This window comes from Polyodon spathula, chromosome 7, assembly GCF_017654505.1.
Source record: "Polyodon spathula isolate WHYD16114869_AA chromosome 7, ASM1765450v1, whole genome shotgun sequence".
NCBI classification, from domain to species: domain Eukaryota; kingdom Metazoa; phylum Chordata; class Actinopteri; order Acipenseriformes; family Polyodontidae; genus Polyodon; species Polyodon spathula.
In genome coordinates, this window is record NC_054540.1 from 32,098,423 (window position 1) to 32,120,820 (window position 22,398).

The 22,398-nt window shown below is 39.1% G+C and overlaps 1 protein-coding gene across 2 annotated transcripts; it reads right to left on the reverse strand.

Annotated features, from left to right (window-relative positions):
* LOC121318535 (sodium- and chloride-dependent GABA transporter 2-like) lies at positions 1-21,709 on the reverse strand. 2 transcript variants are annotated; one of them, XM_041255300.1, is made up of 15 exons: positions 21,049-21,709; positions 19,817-20,045; positions 15,300-15,434; positions 14,996-15,136; positions 12,705-12,834; positions 9,984-10,116; positions 9,457-9,591; positions 8,571-8,674; positions 8,118-8,242; positions 4,556-4,668; positions 3,634-3,771; positions 3,136-3,238; positions 2,699-2,799; positions 2,215-2,361; positions 1-2,006 (listed from the first exon to the last, which is right to left on the reverse strand). In XM_041255300.1, the coding sequence occupies exons 1-15, from the start codon at positions 21,049-21,051 to the stop codon at positions 1,851-1,853; spliced, it is 1,893 nt and encodes a 630-aa protein (XP_041111234.1). In that variant the 5' UTR covers positions 21,052-21,709; the 3' UTR covers positions 1-1,850. The 2 variants fall into 2 exon arrangements, with proteins under 2 accessions (XP_041111234.1, XP_041111232.1); XM_041255298.1 differs by having other exon boundaries at positions 19,817-20,058.
* Positions 21,710-22,398: the final 689 nt, after the last annotated feature.

Sequence of the window (22,398 nt, forward strand, 5' to 3'; positions counted from 1 at the left end):
AATTTAAACTTTATTTCAATGCACAGGACAGTTTTTGTTGTCAGACCTGAACACTTGTATCCACATTGCATCTTAAAGGGACTATACCTTATAGTTGTGTTGTCATTCAAATCAATTTAATTTAAAAGTTATGCAATACAAAGTCTCTCCCTAATGTCTAAAACTGTAATTGTTTCGTAAAATCGAAGTTCAAAGAAATTACAGGTATAGCTATCATCTTCAGTTTAGTCAAGTCTGTCTGAATTTCTCTTGACAATCTCAACATATAACTACAGTTTATAACATAAGGCAGTCTCTCCATACAGCTAGAGGACTAAAGACAGTTTATAATATAGGACAGTCTCTCCATACAGTTAGAGGACTAACTACAGTTTATAATATAGGACAGTCTCTCCATACAGCTAGAGGACTAACTACTGTTTATAATATAGGACAGTCTCTCCATACAGCTAGAGGACTAATTATTGTTTATAATATAGGACAGTCTCTCCATACAGCTAGAGGACTAACTACTGTTTATAATATAGGACAGTCTCTCCATACAGCTCTGTAGTACCATACAGCTATAAAGTATAGCATTGTTTTTGACTCAGTTGTTAGCATAGTTGAGGGCTCAGAACCAGAGGGGCGTAAGTGACATTTTTGTCAAAATGGCATATATCAAATTAAATCTCTTGATTAGCTATATCTAGTGCCAAAAGGACCTAACTGAAATCACAAACTGCATTGAATAGTGTGAGAAAGTAATAAAGACACAACTGTAAGTTCGAGGTAAACATAACTAGCACACTTAGGCCCTCCTGGCACTGTGTTGCATTGTGGGATGGCTGAGTGACAGCAGATGAGTCAAAATGGCTGAAAAAAAGCTGTCAAATAAAGCTTTGTGTAAAACAATATCTAACTTTTGAGGGCATTTTAGTCAGTAAAACTGAGGATTCAAGTAATTAATTCACTACAGAATAAGAACCAGACCATGTCAATTGTAGAAAATCTTGTAAATTATATTTTACAGTAGTATTTTTTAAGTATAATTGATGAAATAATACTGTATATGTGAACATTTTTATTTTAAAGATAATTATTTATTAATTGTTATTAAATTTAAGAAAAAATGTTTGGGATGGAACTAATGAAGAAAACTACGCTTCTGTACAATGGGTATTCATTTCAGTGTGTTATGGAAAATCTAACTTGTAAGCAATTTCTAGTGCTATTCTTACTTTTTGAAGTTTGAAATTCAAAAATATTTTAAACTCTAATTTTCTTCAAAATTATATTGATACTGTGCATGTACTGATAAATGGCAATTGAACACAAACAATCAAAATCTTATTTTTGCTCTCCTGTCAAATTGTGAAAATGTCACTTATGCCCCTCTGGTTCTAAGCCCTCGAAATAATGTGACCAATAAATCAAACAGAAAAAAAGAAAAAAAAAAAACTGGTCAGTTTTCATGTGTTTTTATGTTCACTTTGTCTCTGATTCAGGTGGCAGCCACTGCAATGCTAAGTGTCAAAGCATAACCATTAGCAAATCTGTGTGCAAATCTGTATGAATGACAATGCCATACAATGCTTTTTTGGTCTATTCTTTTTTCATTTTGTGAATTTACTTTGCTGATTCACAAAAATAACCTGTTTTGCAAGTGGCTTAGGACTTGTCGATGTCAAGTAAATCTGTACTCCTTGTTTACTGTTGGTTCAGCAGCAGTTCACTGTGGGTGTGTGATCAGAACTTGAGAGTGCTCTGTTTTAACCCTGAGGAACACAGAGGTGTGGGGAGTTAGGGAGTCGAACCAGTGAGGGTGCATCTCTCTGGGCAATGCCCTGAAGTGCAGACCAGGTCCTTGTTTAGAAGCCAGTCTCCTTCTCTGTCGCCAGGCGCTCCTCTAGGCTGGGCTCCAAAGAGTTCCCATAGAAGACCACTGTACTGCACAGGGTCAGTCTGGCTTTATTAGGGCTCACTTGTTGAAGACTGCTGGAAGGCATGATCAGCTTTCTCAGGTTCTACAATATGAGAAGTGTAACATACATGAATATTACAGTCTGGAGTCTCACAAACATGTGAAGTTATTTTGTTTTAGTTCTTATTGCAATTCTAAACACTTCTCAACATATTTGACAAATGCTTTACAGGCATGTAAATAGTTATACAAATTAAATTACAAAAAACTTGAGTATTGAAAAGCTCCTTCTTAATAAATGAGCCACATACCTGTGTGCTGGCCAAGGCATACACAACAAAAATAGGAATGCAGACCACCGAGGACAAGGTGAAAAACCAGCCCAGTGCCATGGACCAGCCTGGCCCCTCGGAGGATGAGAACCACGCCCCTCTAAACAAGTACAGAATGAATGTGACCTGGGGGCAGAAGCATCCTACATTAGTGCTGAACAGTGGTTGACTGTTTTTCAGATTTTCTTTCTACACATATCTAAACATATATTCAATCCTTTATATGCATGTATAATTTAGCAGTCATTTTGCGATGAATTATACAATGTTAAGGGTTATTTTTTAATTGTATATTGTTTAGCTGTAGTTGTGTCAGTTGTGACTGTATTTATTAGTCCCTGTATTGTTGCTAACCTGCCGGAGTCATTAATGACAACAGGAGCTAGTGCCAGTGACATACATGCCAGTATACAGAGGGACCTCGATTTTAGACACAGCAATGCAATGCAAGCGTGGCACTCACAGCACAGATAGCAGGGGTGAAGAACAACCAGCAGTACTTAATCAGGGGGCCGGGCCGGTAACCAATCATATCCTCAATGTTGTCATAGAAACGGTCAGCACCTGTAACAATTAGTCACATACTGTAAGTACCCGTCTCAGAAAGGACATTTTAAAAGACGACCATCAAACTTTTTTTTTTTTTTTTTAGTATGGCATACAAAGCTCAAAACAGTGAGGAATGTCTCCCAAAGTCTTAGTTGTATTAGGATTACATACATCAGCATCCTGGGTATACTAAAGAACAGAGGGAAACAGTATACGACAGTATTAAGAACCGGTTTGTTTTAAACTGCAATGGCTAGCACTGCTAGATAGAAGATAGGACTAATGGAAGTAATGTATAAATACATAAAAACATGATGCCATCTGACTTGTGATCTACTTCACAGTACCTACCATAGACCCACCCAATACAGATACTTTCAAAAAAGGCAATGAACAGCAAGCACAGACCGCTTGTACCACAGGAGTCGATCAACTCCAGGATATAGATTCCTCCCTGGTGGAAACAGACAGAAAACCTTACTGCGTGTTTTTAGGAATACTAAAACAAACTAAAAGAAGACACTCAATGATGAACGATTCGAGTTGAAGTCTTTCACAATATCTTCATTGCTTATTTTGGCAGGGCTGAGATACATTTAGTTTGGATCTTAAATAAAAGCATTCTGCCTAGCATTTGACTGACGATGGCCTGTCTGCTGGCAAGATCAAGAACGGCACTTCATACAGACAAGGGAGGGTGTTTTTACAAGCAGGCTAAAGACTGATCTTTTTGACTTAGCATTCCCCCAGTAGTTGTTCAGAAATGTGGACCTGGGAAGCACCCTGGGGCGCATGCAAGAGAATGATGAGGCGATACAAGTGTGCTTGGGATGGTGTGAGATTGCCTACCTCGGTCACCAGGAACAAGCCCAGTAGAAAGCATACCACAGCTATCCCCAGAATGAGCAGCTCGCGTCGCCTCTCCTTGCGGAACAGGCCAGGGTACATGTCTGTGATGGCGGTTGCCAGGCTCTCGACACACACAAACTGGGAATCACAAGAGTGTTAGTAATATCATATGTTTTAGAAAGACGAGAAACTGGGTCAACCTTATGATGTCTTACTATTGGGTGATTAGCTGCTTAGAAACAAGAGGGTGGAAGATAGTGAAATCACTGCAGCCAATTAGTCACGTAATGGCATCACTCTAGTTAAGATGTAGTAAAGGCACTCTGCGTGGAGTGCAGGTGTGCCTATAGCATGTAGGTCGTCAGTTGAAGGCCAGGGTATTCCACTGCCATCCATGGAAGGGAGTTCCCAGGTGGCGGCACACAATTGGCCGACCGCCGCCATGAGTGGAAAAGGCTTAGGTCAGCCAGGGCTTTCTCAGCTGTGTGGTAGCGGACGGTTGACGACACACGTTTCAGAGGATGCGTGTGCTCATCTTCGTCTCTCTCAAGTCAGCGCAGGGGTTGCAGTGGTGAGACAGGCTTACAAATTGGGAATTTCAAATTGGAGAGAAAATGGGCTAATATACAAGTGGTGATTGCAAATAAAAAACACCAGCTCCTGAGACGCTGCAGGGGAGCTGTTACCATCCTGTTATTGGCTTGCAAATCAGTTACTGGTCTCTAATGGTCTCACCCCCACCCCCAGCCCCATTTCTCCCTGAATTGCTCCATGTCTACTTTCCCCTAATAAGAGAGTGTACTTTGGTTAATGTTTTATTTAAAAAAAAAAAAAAAACTTTCAAATGTTGGCACACTCCCAACTACATGATGAACCAGTGAGCTACTTGCCAACTTATTGAAATATCTCCTGATTGACTCACCTGGCTGTCGAGTCCAAGAAATATGATCATGAGGAAGAAGAGGCAGGCCCATAACTGGGAAAGGGGCAGCATTGTCACTGCTTTAGGATAAGCTATGAAGGCCAGTCCAGGACCTACATCAGGAACACAACAAAACCAAACACACAAACACACACACACGTCACTTTACTGAACATGAAAGAAGTAGTCTCCCACATTCATATCCAGTTTTATACTAAATCCTATTCCTGCATTACTTTGTATTACATTCTTTACTCTTCTGTGCATTTTTGTCTTTTTAAACATCAATCATAATAACAATAGATAATCAGTGTAATCAGTGATTACAGGAAGCACCATAAAGCCGTTTATGAAAACATAGGAAGGGACTGTGAAAAATGTGTCCACAATAACAATCATTTAGACACAGAAACACACACGCATATATATATATATATATATATATATATATATATATATATATATATATATATATATGATCCCTTATTGATGTAACCTGTTAAATCCACTTCAATCAGTGTAGATGAAGGGGAGACAGGTTAAAGAAGGATTTTTAAGCCTTCACTCAATTGAGACATGGATTGTGTATATGTGTCATTCAGAGGGTAAATGGGCAAGACAAAAGATTTAAGTGCCTTTGAACGGGGTATGGTAGTAGGTGCCAGGCGTGCCGGTTTGAGTGTGTCAAGAACTGCAACGCTGCTGGGTTTTTCATGCTCAACAGTTTCCTGTGTGTATCAAGGATGGTCCACCACCCAAAGGACATCCAGCCAACGGCAGGCCAGTGGTCGAAAACGGCTCATTGATGAAAGAGGCCAGAGAAGGCTGACATGAATTGTACAGAGCAATAGACGGGCTACAGTTAGTCAACTGACAGTCCAGTACAACATTGGTGCCGAAAGACCCATAAAAGAATACACAACTCGTCATACCTTGACATGAATAGAGTATGGCAGCCGACGACCTAACAGAGTTCCACTTCTTTCAGCAAAACACAAGAAACTGCGGTTGCAATGGGCTAAGGAACTAAAACACTGGACACTGGAGGATTGGGAAAAACATTAATTGGTCTGATGAATCCCGGTTCCTGCTGTTTCACGCTGATGGGAGGACTAGGGTATGGAGAAAACCACATGGGTACGTGCATCCATGATGCCGCGTGTCAACATTGCAGGCTGGTGGTGGTGGTGTGATGGTGTGGGATGTGTTTTCATGGCACACATTGGGCCCCTTGATAAAAGTGGAGCGACGTTTGAATGCCATAGGATATCTGAACATCATTGCTAATCAGGTGCATCCCTTCAAGGCAGCGGTGTATTCATCTGCTAAAGGATTTATTCAAATGCTTTAACTTATGCCTGAACTGCAACTCATCCGTTTTCATTCCAAAATTAAACAAACAAGTAAAACAAAAATTGAAACTGTTCAATATAGCAAAGGAAAAGATGGAAACAAGATTTCAAATTCACCAGAAATTGAGATACAGGGGTACGTTCGATAGCCAGAGCGCTACAGAACGTTCCGTAACGTTTTCTATTGAACGCCCTGTTACAAAAAAGCGTTCTGTAATGTTAGCTAACACTCTCAGGAATTGACTCTGTGTGTGTGTCAAAATGGCGGAGGTGAACTACCAATGTGCAAAGTGTGGTCACATTTGACCAAAACATCTGTGTTAAGTACATTATTGCTTTATTACATTATTACTGTAGTATTTATTACTGTGTAAACCTTGTTTGCTTTAAAAAAGTGAAGTTTGTCGTACGTTTCCACACGTACATGAAGTAAACAGCCTTATGTTTTGTAACGGCTGTTATTGTAACTTTAAACTTATGGTCACATACTGTAATATTTGTGTTACGTTACTAAAGATAGTAGTGTTAAACGCTATTCTCATAGTTTTGCATTGAATATATTTTTCTCGGTGGTTGCAGGCACTCAGCTTCACCTCATGATACAAAACCGTCCGTATATTCAACATATAGAGACATCCTGTTGAGCCATATTGTATACATATGTACACAGATATATACATCTGGCATCTTTCCGGAGATATTTTTCCTCAACACATACAGCTTTGAGTCCTGCAATCGACTTTGGTTTCCTTTTTGCAACAGCAGCCTTCAAGTCAATTCACAACATCTTGATGGAATTCAAGTCTGGGGACTGAAGTGGCTAATCCATAACTGTAATCTTCCTTTTTAGAAATTCCTTTGTAGACTTTGCAGAATGCCTGGGGTCATTGATCCTTCTACAATACAAAGGTCGCTAATGCCTACGGAAGAAAAACAAGCTCATACCATCACACAACCTCCACCTTGTTTAACATTGGGCATGATAAACCTTTCTTTAAATTCTTCTCCTCTTTTCCTCCAAACATATTGTTGCTTTCTTGGTGAACATAGTTATATTTTGGATTCATCTGATTATAAAATTTGGTTGAAGAAATCATCAGGCTTCTTCAAGTCTCCAATGGAAAACTCCTAACCATTTTCTTTTGTGTGCTGTTTTTAACAAAGGTTTGCATCTTGATTGTTGCCCATGGACATTCATCTTGTTAAGGTATCATTGAATTGTTCGCTTGTGAATTTCTTGACCATCTTCTCTCAATTCTTGTGTGAAATCTTTTGCAGTAGTCTGAGGATTTTGCCGGGCTGCTTGAACAATTCTTCTTCCAGATTTTGCAGAAATCTTTCTTCGTCTTCCACACCTGGAGCTAGTTGCAGTAGTTCCTGTTCTCCAGTGTTTGTCAATAATAGCCAATACAGTGCTTTTTGCTAAACGGAGTCTATCTGCTATTTTTCTGGTAGTTTCTCCTTTTTCATTTAGTTGTATCCCTGCCATTTAGAGATCATTACTGTACTCTTTAGTTTTAACCAATTTTGTTGCTTATTTGAATCAGAAATATCTGATTTATTTTTCAGCACTTCATGATTATGTATTTATTTATTCTATAATTATCATCAGTTTGGCTTTCTGTCACACAAAATATGTTGATTGCCCAAATACTACTCATACGTTATAAATGTATAAATATTTATAAAATAAACCGAAAGACAGTTAGTAAATATGTTGATTGCCCAAATACTTTTGTCAAAGTATGAATTTTGTTTTTGCATGCTATTTTTTATTTTATGCACGTTATGTAATATTTAGTTATTTTATTCTAAAGGTCAATCTCTAGTTTAAGTTATATCTTTCAATAGAACAATTGGAAATGTAAGCGGTTTTTCTCATTTTTTCAAACTGCTGAAATACTTTTATCGTGACTATCTATCTATCTATCTATCTATCTATCTATCTATCTATCTATCTATATATATATTGCTCCTTCTTGAAAAAAAAAATACTGGTGACCAAAAGCCTTGGAAATCTGTCAGTTGACCATCCTTAAACAGTAACTCCATCTTATGCTGCATCAGCTCAGTTTATAAGTATAGCTTTTTATTGACCTACTGGCAATGGAATCTTTTAAAAGAGAAAACTATGCACTGTCTACAAATTATTACATCCAGGGTGTAATCTATCAAAGTTACCTGACTTGGAAACCTGCAGGATGACCTACCGGACACGGCGATGTTGGAAATCTCCTCCCCCTGCTGGTAAGCCATGAATCCCACAACGGAGAAGACAGCAAAGCCAGCCACAATACTCGTTCCACTGTTGAGAAGACACAGAGCCAGACAGTCCCTGCAAAGAGAACGCTCACATTCTTACATCCCAATCACATATATCATATCACATTCTTACATCACATTCACATGTATCATATCAAATTCTTACATCACATTCACATGTATCATATCACACTAAATTTGTGCACCGAATGAAACAAGACACTTTCCTTATCCACTGAAATACAATATTACTTTAGTTTCCATACACAAACTATTACAGCAGTGGCCAAAACATTATAGTTCACTATGGTGTCCTACAGTATTCCACTGAAGTATACTTTGGTAAACAGTACCCTAATGTGCATTGACCACTGTACATGTGACATTTCTGCTGCTCTTACTTGTAACAGTTGTTGTTGTACTTGTTGTAGCTTCCTAATGCAGTCAGACAGCCCTGGCACACAGCATAGGAAAAGAAGACTTGAGTTCCAGCATCCAGCCACACCTGTGAACATCACATGTTTGTGTTGTTATATCAGTGTCCCCCACAGAAGAATAGAACAGAGACCTGGACAGGGTCAGGGTACTGAAAAATAGACAGTGAGCAGTGAACGCTTATGGCTAGGACTCTACAGGGTGGGCTGAAGGAGATCCGCCGTGCTTGTAGGAATCCTTCGTCATTAAAAAAGTAAAATAATTGATTTCACATGTGCTCTTTCTGAGCAGCTAACACCACCTGATTGGAAATAAGCACATTAGATACAAAATCCATGTGCTTTTTTCCTAGGAGCAATATTTCACCCATTTGAATTAAGGTGTTCAGTTGGTTTTACCGACAATAGCTAGAAGTGACATTGGACTTCCTAATGTTACCTAGCTAGATAGGCAGATACTATAGAGATGGGACCACAACATGTTAATACCTGCCATCTGTTTATGGACTGTGCCTAACATGACAATTACAGTGATAGGGAATATGTTTTTGATTTTGTGTCCAGCCTCTGTTTATACTACTGCAAAATGAAAACTAGCTTGAGTATAATCACTTTCACATGGACAAACACAAATACTCTCTCCTCACTCACATTCAAGGGTTTTGTCTGTGCTATAGTTTTGAAATTCTTCACCCATAAGGTCCGTGCTACAGCTTTAGTATTCCTTACACATACATCTGTGGTTAAAAAAAATACTGTAAAGGTTTTTTTTTTAAATGAAGAAGACAGCCTGTAGATATAAAACCAGACTCACCATTGGGTCTATTAACCGAAGATATAAAACCAGCCTCACCATTGGGTCTCTGAGTCTGTTGATATCGGGGTAGATATAAAAGTGGATTCCCTCCCAGGCCCCGGGCAGGGTCAGTCCTCGCAGCAGCAGGATGAGGAGCATCACATAGGGAAAGGTGGCAGTGAAGTAAACCACCTGGAACCACACAACAGCAATCACTTCCACTCACGTCACATTCAAACACAGTTTTGCTTGCAGGTGTGTTTGGAAATTATTTATGCAGTTAAATAATGTTTAAAACATGGAGAATTCGAAATCTTTAACAAAAGAATTAATGTTTGTTTTTTAAGATATACAAAATAAAAGAAACAAGTAAAATTTGCTGATGCTTTACTAAACTCTGCAGTGTGTTTACCAGGTGATACCGCTGTAAACCTTTACAAGGGCAGGTGATGTTTGGAGACTTTCAATTCTTATTCCAAGTTTATTTGCTGAAAAGGTTGGGACAAATCGAATGAAAACTAGGTCCAAGCTTTCCTATGCTTCTAGGTAGAGCCATATCCATGCACATAAGCACCCCTCCTCACCTTGCCGGTGGATTTGACTCCTTTCCAAATGCAGAAGTAGCACAGGATCCAAGCCAGCAGGAGGCAGAGGGCGAGATCCCAGCGCAGCCTGCCCATGTGCTCTATCCCTGGGGACTTGCCTAGAACACGGTTCCTGCAATGGCACAGGGCATTTCTGTGAGCATTCAGAGAAAGGCAGGCAGTGCAGAGAGCGACACAGACACCAAAACACAGACAATCAAAACCATGGGCATCCAGAGAGTGACAGGGAGTGACACACACACCAAAACACAGACAAACAAAACCATGGGCATGCAGAGAGTGACAGGGAGTGACACACACACCAAAACACAGACAAACAAAACCATGGGCATGCAGAGTGACAGGGAGCCACACAGACACCAAAACACAGACAAACAAAACCATGGGCATGCAGAGAGTGACAGGGAGTGACACACATACCAAAACACAGACAAACAAAACCATGGGCATGCAGAGTGACAGGGAGTGACACACACACCAAAACACAGACAAACAAAACCATGGGCATGCAGTGAGTGACAGGGAGCCACACAGACACCAAAGCACAGACAAACAAAACCATGGGCATGCAGAGTGACAGGGAGTGACACACACACCAAAACACAGACAAACAAAACCATGGGCATGCAGAGAGTGACAGGGAGTGACACACACACCAAAACACAGACAAACAAAACCATGGGCATGCAGAGAGTGACAGGGAGTGACACACACACCAAAACACAGACAAACAAAACCATAGGCATGCAGAGAGTGACAGGGAGTGACACACACACCAAAACACAGACAAACAAAACCATGGGCATGCAGAGTGACAGGGAGCCACACAGACACCAAAACACAGACAAACAAAACCATGGGCATGCAGAGAGTGACAGGGAGTGACACACACACCAAAACACAGACAAACAAAACCATGGGCATGCAGAGTGACAGGGAGTGACACACACACCAAAACACAGACAAACAAAACCATGGGCATGCAGTGAGTGACAGGGAGCCACACAGACACCAAAGCACAGACAAACAAAACCATGGGCATGCAGAGAGTGACAGGGAGTGACACACACACCAAAACACAGACAAACAAAACCATGGGCATGCAGTGAGTGACAGGGAGCCACACAGACACCAAAACACAGACAAACAAAACCATGGGCATGCAGAGAGTGACAGGGAGCGACACACACACCAAAACACAGACAAAAACAAAACCACGGCACCCCCCTCTTGATGTTTCCTTTTAATTAATTAATTGATGTGATATAGAATTACTGTGCATTACCGTCTACCCCTCCAAAAATAATTATTTAACATTATAAATCGTCTCTAATATTATTTTAATACACTAAATTAAATTCAATATAATTAGCTAATTAATTTAACTCCCCATTCAATTAATCAAGACAAAGACATTTTAATTGACCAGTGGTTAACTGTGTAATTAATAAATTATTAATCTAGTTATGACCAAATCTTTAAAACCCATTTCTGTACCTCTCAGTTGCATATGCTGTTGCTTCTCAGCACAGCAAGTTAATTTATTGTATAGTGGCAGGTTATGGAACTCAACCAAATTAAAGATATTTTAAGAAAAATTATCTCGAAACTAAATTATTTGAATCACATTTATAAGGGGCTTATGAGAAAATGGTTGTGCTGGTGAGTCAATTATCCCACATGTGACACATAAGGAGATGCAAATCATTTCAGTTTAGACAGATGGCATGCACATTTCTTTTAGCAATCAGTGGAATCAAGTTTTATTTTCCATCATGTGTGTCTCCTCAGCCAAACAGGAATGCAGCATCACAAGCCCCCCCTTCACTCACTCCCCTCCCTCTTTGTTCAGACCAGACCCTGACACAGTCCCTCCACCTAGCAGTGCACTGTAACTACACCACAAGCAGCACTGCAGGAGCTGTGCTGTATGCTGTGCCCCCATTACTGTCAGTGCTGTGCTGTACACTGTGTCTCAGTTACTGTCAGCATTGTGCTGTATGCTGTGTCTCAGTTACTGTCAGTGCTGTGCTGTACGCTGTGTCTCCGTTACTTTCAGTGCTGTGCTGTACGCTGTGTCTCAGTTACTGTCAGTGATGTGCTGTACGCTGTGTCTCAGTTACTGTCAGTGCTGTGCTGTACGCTGTGTTTCAGTTACTGTCAGTGATGTACTATACACTGTGTCTCAGTTACTGTCAGCATTGTGCTGTATGCTGTGTCTCAGTTACTGTCAGTGCTGTGCTGTATTCTGTGTCTCAGTTACTGTCAGTGATGTGCTATATGCTGTGTCTCAGTTACTGTCAGTGATGTGCTATATGCTGTGTCTCAGTTATTTCAGTGATGTCCTGTATGCTGTACCTCAGTTACTGTCAGTGATGTGCTGTATGCTGTGTCTCAGTTACTGTCATTGATGTGTTATACGCTGTGTCTCAGTTACTGTCATTGATGTGTTATACGCTGTGTCTCAGTTACTGTCATTGATGTGTTATACGCTGTGTCTCAGTTACTGTCAGTGATGTGCTGTACGCTGTGTCTCAGTTACTGTCAGGGGTGTATACTGTGCTTCTTTTACATTTTCTGATCTGTGCTATTCCCCATTATCCCAGTGCAGAGAGCAGATGATACTTATCATTAATCGTAGAGTAAATCTTTTGAGAAGGATACAAGTGCATGAATGACAAAGAAAAGTAAGAAACTTACTCCCAGAACTCAACTTCAGGGCTCTTTTTCACAAAATCCCAGAAAGTTGCATTCATATTGATATCAGTATCAAAGTTCATGCCTGTCTTCGTGTCGGTATCATTCCAATCTAAAAATTCCTTGCATGATTCTTAAACACAAAGAAAGAGATGGCTTAATATTTTCAAATGTTGCAAAGCTGTGAGAACTTAATCAGTTTGAATATATACAGTTTGTCCTCTGCTATTCCTAATCTACATTAATGATTTAGATTCTGGTATAGTAAGCAAACTTGTTAAATTTGCAGACGACACAAAAAGTAGGAGGAGTGGCAAACACTGTTGCAGCAGCAAAGGTCATTCAAAATGATCTAGACAAGATTCAAAACTGGGCAGACACATGGCAAATGACATTTAATAGAGAAAAGTGTAAGGTACTGCATGCATGAAATAAAAATGTATATTATAAATATCATATGGGAGATACTGAAATTTGAGAAGGAATCTATGAAAAAGACCTAGGAGTTTTTGTTGACTCAGAAATGTCTTCATCTAGACAATGTGGGGAAGCTATAAAAAAGGCTAACAAGATGCTCGGATACATTGTGAAAAGTGTTGAATTTAAATCAAGGGAAGTAATGTTAAAACTGTACAATGCACTAGTAAGACCTCATCTTGAATATTGTGTGCAGTTCTGGTCACCTCGCTATAAAAAAGATATTGCTGCACTAGAAAGAGTGCAAAGAAGAGCGACCAGAATTATTCCGGGCTTAAAAGGCATGTCATATGCAGACAGGCTAAAATAATTGAATATGTTCAGTCTTGAACAAAGAAGACTACGCGGCAACCTAATTCAAGCATTCAAAATTCTAAAAGGTATTGACAGTGTCGACCCAAGGGACTTTTTTGAACTGAAAAAAGAAACAAGGACCAGGGGTCACAAATGGAAATTAGACAAAGGGGCATTCAGAACAGAAAATAGGAGGCACTTTTTTACACAGAGAATTGTGAGGGTCTGGAATCAACTCCCCAGTAATGTTGTTGAAGCTGACACCCTGGGATCCTTCAAGAAGTTGCTTGATGAGATTCTGGGATCAATAAGCTACTAACAACCAAACGAGCAAGATGGGCCGAATGGCCTCCTCTTGTTTGTAAACTTTCTTATGTTCTTATGTTCTTATGTACCCTACTCCCTATGACAGCATTGCTTCATTTCTGTTTAATGTTCTTCAGCATATTTATTTAGTTCTTCTACATATCACAACAATCTGAGTTGAAATTTAAACTTACACTGAAAGAAAAAGCCTTAGCTCCATATTTGCACTGCAAAGCCCCTGGAAGCTCCTCTGAAGAACACAGAGGTAAGTTTGCCAGTTTATATATGTGTGTTTGCTATGCTCTGCTCATCCTTTGCTGCCACTGCACACTATCTAAATTGTACAATTACTTTTGAAATGATCTAGCTAATGTGTAAATGAACTAAACTTTTGAAATCTTTGAATATTGTTCTTCTGACCTTAGCAGCATCTAGCAGTTGTAGGATCATTTGTGTAACAGCTAGAAAATATCTAGCTGTTACACAAAGTTCTGAATCAAACAGGAAAGTGCAAATTAGCTAATATGCAAATGGCCTAACCTTGGACTACATCTGTAACATACACAGCATAATTTGCTTCATGAGCCAGCTACTCCTTGTTTCTGTAAGGTTCAAAATATTTGAAAACAAAGTGAGGAAGGATTGGTAGGTTCTAGATGACTTGGTAACTTTTTTGTTTGTTTAGGTTCGAAATGTCTGTTGATGACATCATTCAGTTCTATTGCTCAAGATGGCGAGGAGTATAGGAGCCAAGGTTGCCCTCTCCAGGGCTGTGGGTATATAGTGGAGTACAAATCAGAGGAGGTTTGAAGAGGTCCGATAATGCATTGGCGAGGCTGGACTTAGAATACTGTGTTGGTCACCACATTACCAAGAGGACACTGTGGTCTTGAAGTCCAACAAAGAGCACCTTGACTAATCTTCAGGTTTAAAGGAATGAGCTATGAAGAGAGCTTGAAAGATCTGAATGTACAGTATTTAGCCTGGATTAAGCAGAATAGGGGGGACTGGACTGAAGCCTTTAAAATCTTGAAAAGAACTGACAAAGTTAACCTTAACCAATACTAAGGCATTCATGTTATGATTCTTCATTTAAAACATGTGCTACTATCAGTTAATTTATTTTCTTAATTGGCACATTTCATAGGGGATATATAACACTAAAACACAGTAGATACTTTAGTAACTGTTAACAATATCTCGTGACTTGTTCTCACTTGTATTCCAGGCGTTATCGCAGGTAGACCAGGGGAGTGTGGCACTAAAGGAGTTGAAGAGGTAGAAAATAGCCCAGGACAGAATGACGATGTAGTAGATATTCAGGTAGGTCACAATCACTTGTGAGGCATAGCCAATTCCTGTGAACAGACAGAAAAGTGGAGATCAAACTCAGTTCATCAAAATACTGAACAGAGGAGCACAAGTGGTGTGTCGTCTCCCCTCCCCCATCAAACAAATTGTGCAAATGCAGCCTTCGCAGACTACAAATTTTATTTATGTTATTTTTCATTCTATTACTACCTTCAAAGAGAGGGCAGATCTTCCTCCAGGCAGTGACTCCCCCCTCGCTGCTGTACTGTCCTAGAGACGTCTCCAGAAAGAAAATCGGGATCCCGCAGAAGACAAGGAAGATGAGGTAGGGGATGAGGAAGGCTCCTGGAAAACAGACAGGAAATGGACTAGTGCTCTAGTCAGGATGGCAGCCTGCAGTGACATACCATTGAGAGATATAGTGGAGCCTGCAGTGACATGCCATTGAGAGATATAGTGAAACCAGCAGTGACATGCCATTGAGAGATATAGTGAAACCAGCAGTGACATGCCATTGAAAGATATAGTGAAACCAGCAGTGACATACCATTGAGAGATACAGTGGAACATGCAGTGACATGCCATTGAGAGATATAGTGGAACCTGCAGTGACATGCCATTGAGAGATATAGTGGAACCTGCAGAGACATGCCATTGAGAGATATAGTGGAATCATCAAGCACACAATCAGAATCACACTTGTGAATGCAGGTTATGTTCCTTTTTCATAGAATTACATTCCAGTCCATTTTAGCAGACAGTATGGTTGCTTGCAATAGTATCATGTACAAATTATAATTTGCACGACAGGTTACTAGGAGGGCTAATGAACACACATTGAAGCTGTCACACACAAGCAGTTAAGAAATGCAGGCCACACAGACAGGGGAACCAGTGCAGTAATTACACCAGATAGTTGTTCAAATGCTACAATGGTGCATTTCAAAGGATTTTCTCTGAACAATGGTTTGGCTTTTTTTTTTTAGAACTGAGACAGAGAGAATCTGTCAGATACAACATTCCTGGAAAAGTGAATGCACTTCCCGTGCAAACAGAACTAAACAATTAAAGCTAGGCATGCCAAGTCTCTATTCACAATAAAGGTTCAGGAATGGGCTGCTTTGTTTATGAGTGGCTACAGCAACAACAACAACAACAGGATATGAGGATGAAATGAAGATAGAGGTCCCCTTTGTGCTGTAGATTATTACTATGCTCTTTAGATCAGATATCACTTATTTACTGTGATTGTGAAACACAACAAATAAAAAATAAAGATCTTCTAAACTAAAGTCAGACCTTATGGGCTACATAAACAAAGCTTTTTCTGCAGCGATATAAAATGTATTGTCTTAAAAAGCCAGAAATAATCATTTTTAGAGGGCTTCAGCGTACATCTTAGACAGTAACCTGTTTGTATTCCACTCAGAGAACGGGAGCAAATAGTGTTGAAGACTTGAGCAGATCGACCACGGTTTTTGCTCCAAGTGTGTGAAAGAAAAATACCATTCAATGTTATTAAACTGTTATAAAACAGCATAATTCAATTCAATAGTTCAGTTATTTATTTTGCCACCTTAAAGCTCACAACCAGCAAACCACTTCTCTAGTGCAGATTCACTGTGGCATTTTCAGTGGCATAATGTCTAATCTTTAAGTAAAATATGTATGTCAGTATATTTTCTATGAGTGTTTTACATTTTAAATGGTCTGATATTCACATGTTACTAGGTACATAAAATGAAACTGACTAGGATTTCCATTTCTGTTCAAACATAATTAACTTAATTTCAGTTTATGGTTGTTAAGACATTACCAGGTGAATGTGTGCTATCACAGCATCTACACATGAACACATTCTGTAGGCTGGGTATTCTTAACACTGTATACTATAGGCACACATTCTGTAGGCTGGGTATTCTTAACACTGTGTACTACAGGCACACATTCTGTAAGCTGGTTTCATGTGGTATATAAGCGTGTTTATATCTATACCTAGTTTCCTGTTTTCAGTGTCTGGTACCACTCCTAGGAAAGAAAGGGAGAAACATGCCCTGCTGTTCTTATTAAAATGATATCTTTAATACCCACCAGAGGGTTATCTCTCCAGCCAGACTCAGGCCTTGGTAATGAATCAGTGCTTTGTGTGAAGAGCATCTCTCGACTCCAGCTGCCTTGATGACAGCCTTCATTTCAGCTGCTAAATAGTTTACTCACATATCTTGTTCTTAATTAGCCAGAAGGGTAGGCTCGTATTTGTGCACTATAAAGGGTTTAGTGGCACGTTAAAGCTTTCTTAACTTGGCACACTGCCTTTAAAATCTGAAACTTGAATGGGAACTGAGTATCTATACAGTATAACTGCTATTAAAGTAGACCAGATAGAACATAAATGCTATCATCATAACACATAAAGACATGGATATTGATAAAGTTGGTGCTTCACATATTCAATTTAAACACCTCGCAGCTCCAACTGTGTTTATGGATTGTGATTATGAGTATCTATACAGTATAACTGCTATTAAAGTAGACCAGATAGAACATAAATGCTATCATCATAACACATAAAGACATGGATATTGATAAAGTTGGTGCTTCACATATTCAATTTAAACACCTCGCAGCTCCAACTGTGTTTATGGATTGTGATTATGATGATGTTCCTTAGTTAGAATAATAGACTTTGGGTGATTTTGTCTAGAGTTTTTGCCTTTTTATCTAATCCACTGTGATCCTGTATACATGTTTACTGTGCTACATCATAGCGAAAGCAAAGCGGAATTACTGTAATGTAATATTCCATTAAACGGAATTCAGATAGCTGGTGCAGGAGCAACCTGTGAATTGGGTCATTCTACTCAGACAAAGAGATGGCCTGTTCAGAAACATGGTCACAGTGCCTCTAATCTCTGCGCTACTGAGGTAATGGATAAGAACACGCTGCCCTGTGTTGTCACTTGTCTTTTATACATTTATCTCTTGGGCCGATTAATGAGACCACAAATTGTCCAGCATTGTGTAATGTACACTACTCAGGGGTAGTCAATTCAAACACACTGCACTTTTATGATTTTATAACCGGTAATTTCCACTCAATCAAAGTTCCAGATTTTGGAGGACACCACCTTATCACTGCATTATAAAATACTCTGTGTCAAACACAGAGTATCAGGTTAGTGCTAGTGCTTGTCTTGCTGCTCACAGTCCCACACAAAGTATCAGGTTAGTGCTAGTACTTGTCTTGCTGCTCACAGTCCCACACAGAATATCAGGTTCATGCTAGTGCTTGTCTTGTTGTTCTCACCCACACTATCAGGTTAGTGCCAAAATGAAGGATACTAAGTTAATTAAATTTAAATAATAAAAATAATAAATCTTAATTTAATTAAGGTAACAAAAATGTTAAATCACACTAAGGACACATATCATCTTATCTTTCTGATTGCTAAAATCTCCAAAAACCTTCACAGCCCTGGGGGTCAGAATTAGCCTGACAGGGTAAGGATTAACCTAGGTCAGAACTTACCTAGGGTAAAAATTAGCCTAGGCTAATTATCACAGGGATGAGTTTTAGCCTAGGCTAATTCTCATGGGATGAGAATTTGCCTGGGGTGAGAATTAGCCTGTAACACCTGTTCTTTTGTGCAGCGATATTGGTGCTGTGCTTTAGTGCGAGCGGTCCCATGTTCACACCCGCCCCCCGGCTGTGTGTGAATTGTTTCGCCCTGTATGATGCTCCTGCCTGCATTAACCGAGATCGCTACAATATCATAGTGAGATGAATCCTTCTTTTTAAAATAATAAATGTGTTTATTTTTTATTAAATTGTTCCTTTTTTGAATCCACTCTGTTACTATTTCCAAAATACATTTCAACACATTTTAAAGAGATAGCAAATAACTGGAAAAAAAAACCCCAAAAAAACTGTGCTCTTTTGAAGCTGTGTGTTTCTGGCTTGCCTTATGTGAAAATGTTCTTTCGAGACCAGAGGGTATGTTTGAAATCATGATTGCTTCACCTCCCTGTCACAGTCACATTTTAGTTATGTTTACATGGTAGGATTCATTGGGCTACATCTTTCGGAACAAGATTCTGATAATTTGTCTACAATTTTTTTTTTGAGAAACATATCAAGAATTTTTCTGTTTTGATGCCATGTTTTTTAAAAAAAATATTGTTTACAAGCAACGCCATCCGCTGACTATTTCTAATTAGAACCTCTGTTGTCCTGCCAAACACAACGTTTGTGGCATACATTTTACATGAACAAGCTAAAGAGCTTTAATTGAAATCAAACTAAACAAATGAAATCAAACTAAACAGTGTTTATTGATTCATCTACCAGCACACGTTGAAAGTAATCGTGCTGGCAGTCTTGCACAAGTACATTTTTCAAAGCCTTTGCCACCATGGCGAACTTGAGCTACAAGGGAAAACATTTTGCTTGTGGCGACATGGCGACTGGCTAGAGGGAGTTAGTGCTAGTGCATGCACTGGTTCTCACAGACTCATAGGTTAGTGATACCCCTTGCCCCTGTGCTCGCAGGCTGACAGGTTAGTGATACCCCTTGCCCCTGTGCTCGGAGGCTGACAGGTTAGTGATACCCCTTGCCCCTGTGCTCGCAGGCTGACAGGTTAGTGATACCCCTCGCCCTAGTGCTCGCAGGCTCATAGGTTACTGATACCCCTCGCCCTCCCTCAATCAATTTCCTCCACTCACTCACCTCCTCCATTCTTGAAGCACAGGTAGGGGAACCTCCACACGTTCCCCAGACCAATGATTTCTCCTGCCATGGAAAACATGAACTCCATTTTGTTCTCCCACTTTCCTCTCTCCATCATACCCTCTTCTTCCAGCTCCAAGCCTTTTTCCAGACAGAGGGTCTCTGAATTTCCAGCTGCATTGTTTGGGAGAGTTTCTTGTGGTCTATCCATGATCTCCTGGGCTGGAATCTGAGAATGCATGCTGTGTGTTATAGTAATATTAATCACACATGCATTCTACTACCAACAACAAGGTTTATATGACAGGAAAATGACAAGAACATTTTGCATGAAAAATATTGGCGCAAAATGTGTGACGTATATATATTTGGCAAAAGATTATTAACAATGAAAAATAAAAGGACAATCAAAACACTATTTCTAAGTGTTTAAGATAACCTTTTTGCTCTTTGTAGCATTTTTTATTTTGCATTTGCAATGTAGCATTTTATTAGTTCTTTAGTAAATCTGTTACGAATGTAGCATTTTAGTTACATTTTTAGTTAAAGCGTAAGTAGCGGGGTTCCAAAAAATATAGTGTTACACACCCCCACGTGTTGTTATGTTTTTTTTTAAAATCATTCTTCCTGCAGTGATTTAGAGGACAGACCTCAATCCCCAGTGCACTAGAGCGGACTTTAAAGTTATAAGTGTAAAAAGTTGTCAGTATGTTAACAATGTAAAGAAAAATTACAGGTAGCAACACATGGAGATGTACAATGCTATATTTGTATGTGTGTGTATATATATATATATATATATATATACACACACACATATCAGTAGGTAATTTGTTATATTGAACCTTTTTTACCAAGAGAAAACAATCAAGAAAAACATTGTAAAGAACTAGATAATTAAAATGCACTTTAAAATCAAGGAGAAATTTTGTTTTGATGAATCTTGTTTACATTTTGCATGAATATTAATAAATACTGAACAACTTTATGTGAATTAAAAAACAAAAAGTTATTTTGCCGAAATAATGCAAAAAGCAAAAATGTTTTTTGCCGTAGAGGTTAATCATTTATTTGTAAATATATATATATATTATATATATATATATATATATATATATATATATATATATATATATATATATATATATATATATATATATATATATAATTTAGTAAATACAAGAAATGTTTACATAAAATGGTTTGAATCGAACAAGGAATATTCCACTTACCATGAACTCTATGAAAAAGTCCCTTTCTGGCCTCTCTTACTGTTCCTTCGACTTATGAAAGAGGGGTGCAGGCTGTGTCAGTGAGGGGTGTGGCTCTAGGCTTCCAAAGACTTCCCCTTTAAAGACATCTGGCTTATAGAAAGAAGAATGCAGAGGAATGCCTGCAGCCCCCAGAGATGGGTAACTGCCAGCATGTTTGAATTTAATGGATAGGGTTAATAGAGTTAGTTTGCTGTGCTCCCTCTAACAAGAGCCCAGGCAAGAGTAACTTCAGAACTTTACAGTTCACTGAAGGTTCTTTTAATCAATTGTTTTTTTGTTTTTTTTCTTGAACCAGCTGTGCACTCTCACAGCCAGTCGAAAACCAGCATGCCAGCACTGGGTGTCTACATTGTTCCTGATTTCTTCATTCTATCGTCAGAGAGGGACTGTGGGGCTTGTTGTTCAATATGTGGTTCAGATCTCTGGGCTTTGTATGTGTGTGACAGGACAGCGTCACTGGCCAGGCTGTTACAACCAGGAGGGAGACTCAGGCACAGAAGTTGCAAGTTTTGAGCAGGGCCTGGGAAGGTTAAACTTTTGTTCAACAGTATTGAGATGTTTGTTTACCTTCCAATACATCTATAATCCTCAGAACAGTGCACTGAAATGAAAATGACTAAGTGGTAAAATAAAAAGGGTTACAAAATGCATGCAAAAAAATGAATCATCTGTATAGAAAGCAAAGGCATTACAATGTTTGTTTGTTTGCCAATGCAAAGATAGTTTTTAATATTTGCTTTTATACTGGTTTAGTCATGCATTGGATTTCTTTAAGGCTTGTCATTGTTCAATAAAAGCTCTTACTTCCTTTTCATTAATATTCTGTCTCAATATTTTATCTTTACTGCCTTCTCTCCTCCTCATCCCCTCTGTCGTAATGTTTTTGCTTTGACCAGTTGAAACACAGCCTGAGTTTAGGAGGGAGATGTAATGTCTGTGTCTGTCCTGCAGTGAATGAGAAAGACAAGGAAGAAGCTCCCTTTGTCATGTATGGAAGATTGTGTCAATAAAGTAGCACAAGGAAGACAATATTACTGTATTACTTTTATTTTGCAGTTTATTTGCATTAAATGCATTAAATGTTGAACGGATAATGAAAGAGCCCCAACAGATTTCTTTTTGAAACTGGCTAAACTTGTACTGACTTTGAATTGTTTTTCTTTTAATGGAAATGATTACACTCAAGTAAGGGGTGTTAGCATGGAACTAAAATGGGACCATCATATGCCGTCCTTTTTTACAGAAACACAATGGAAACACACCTAAGTTATATCTCAGATAAATTGATGACATCTTTGGAATTTAAAC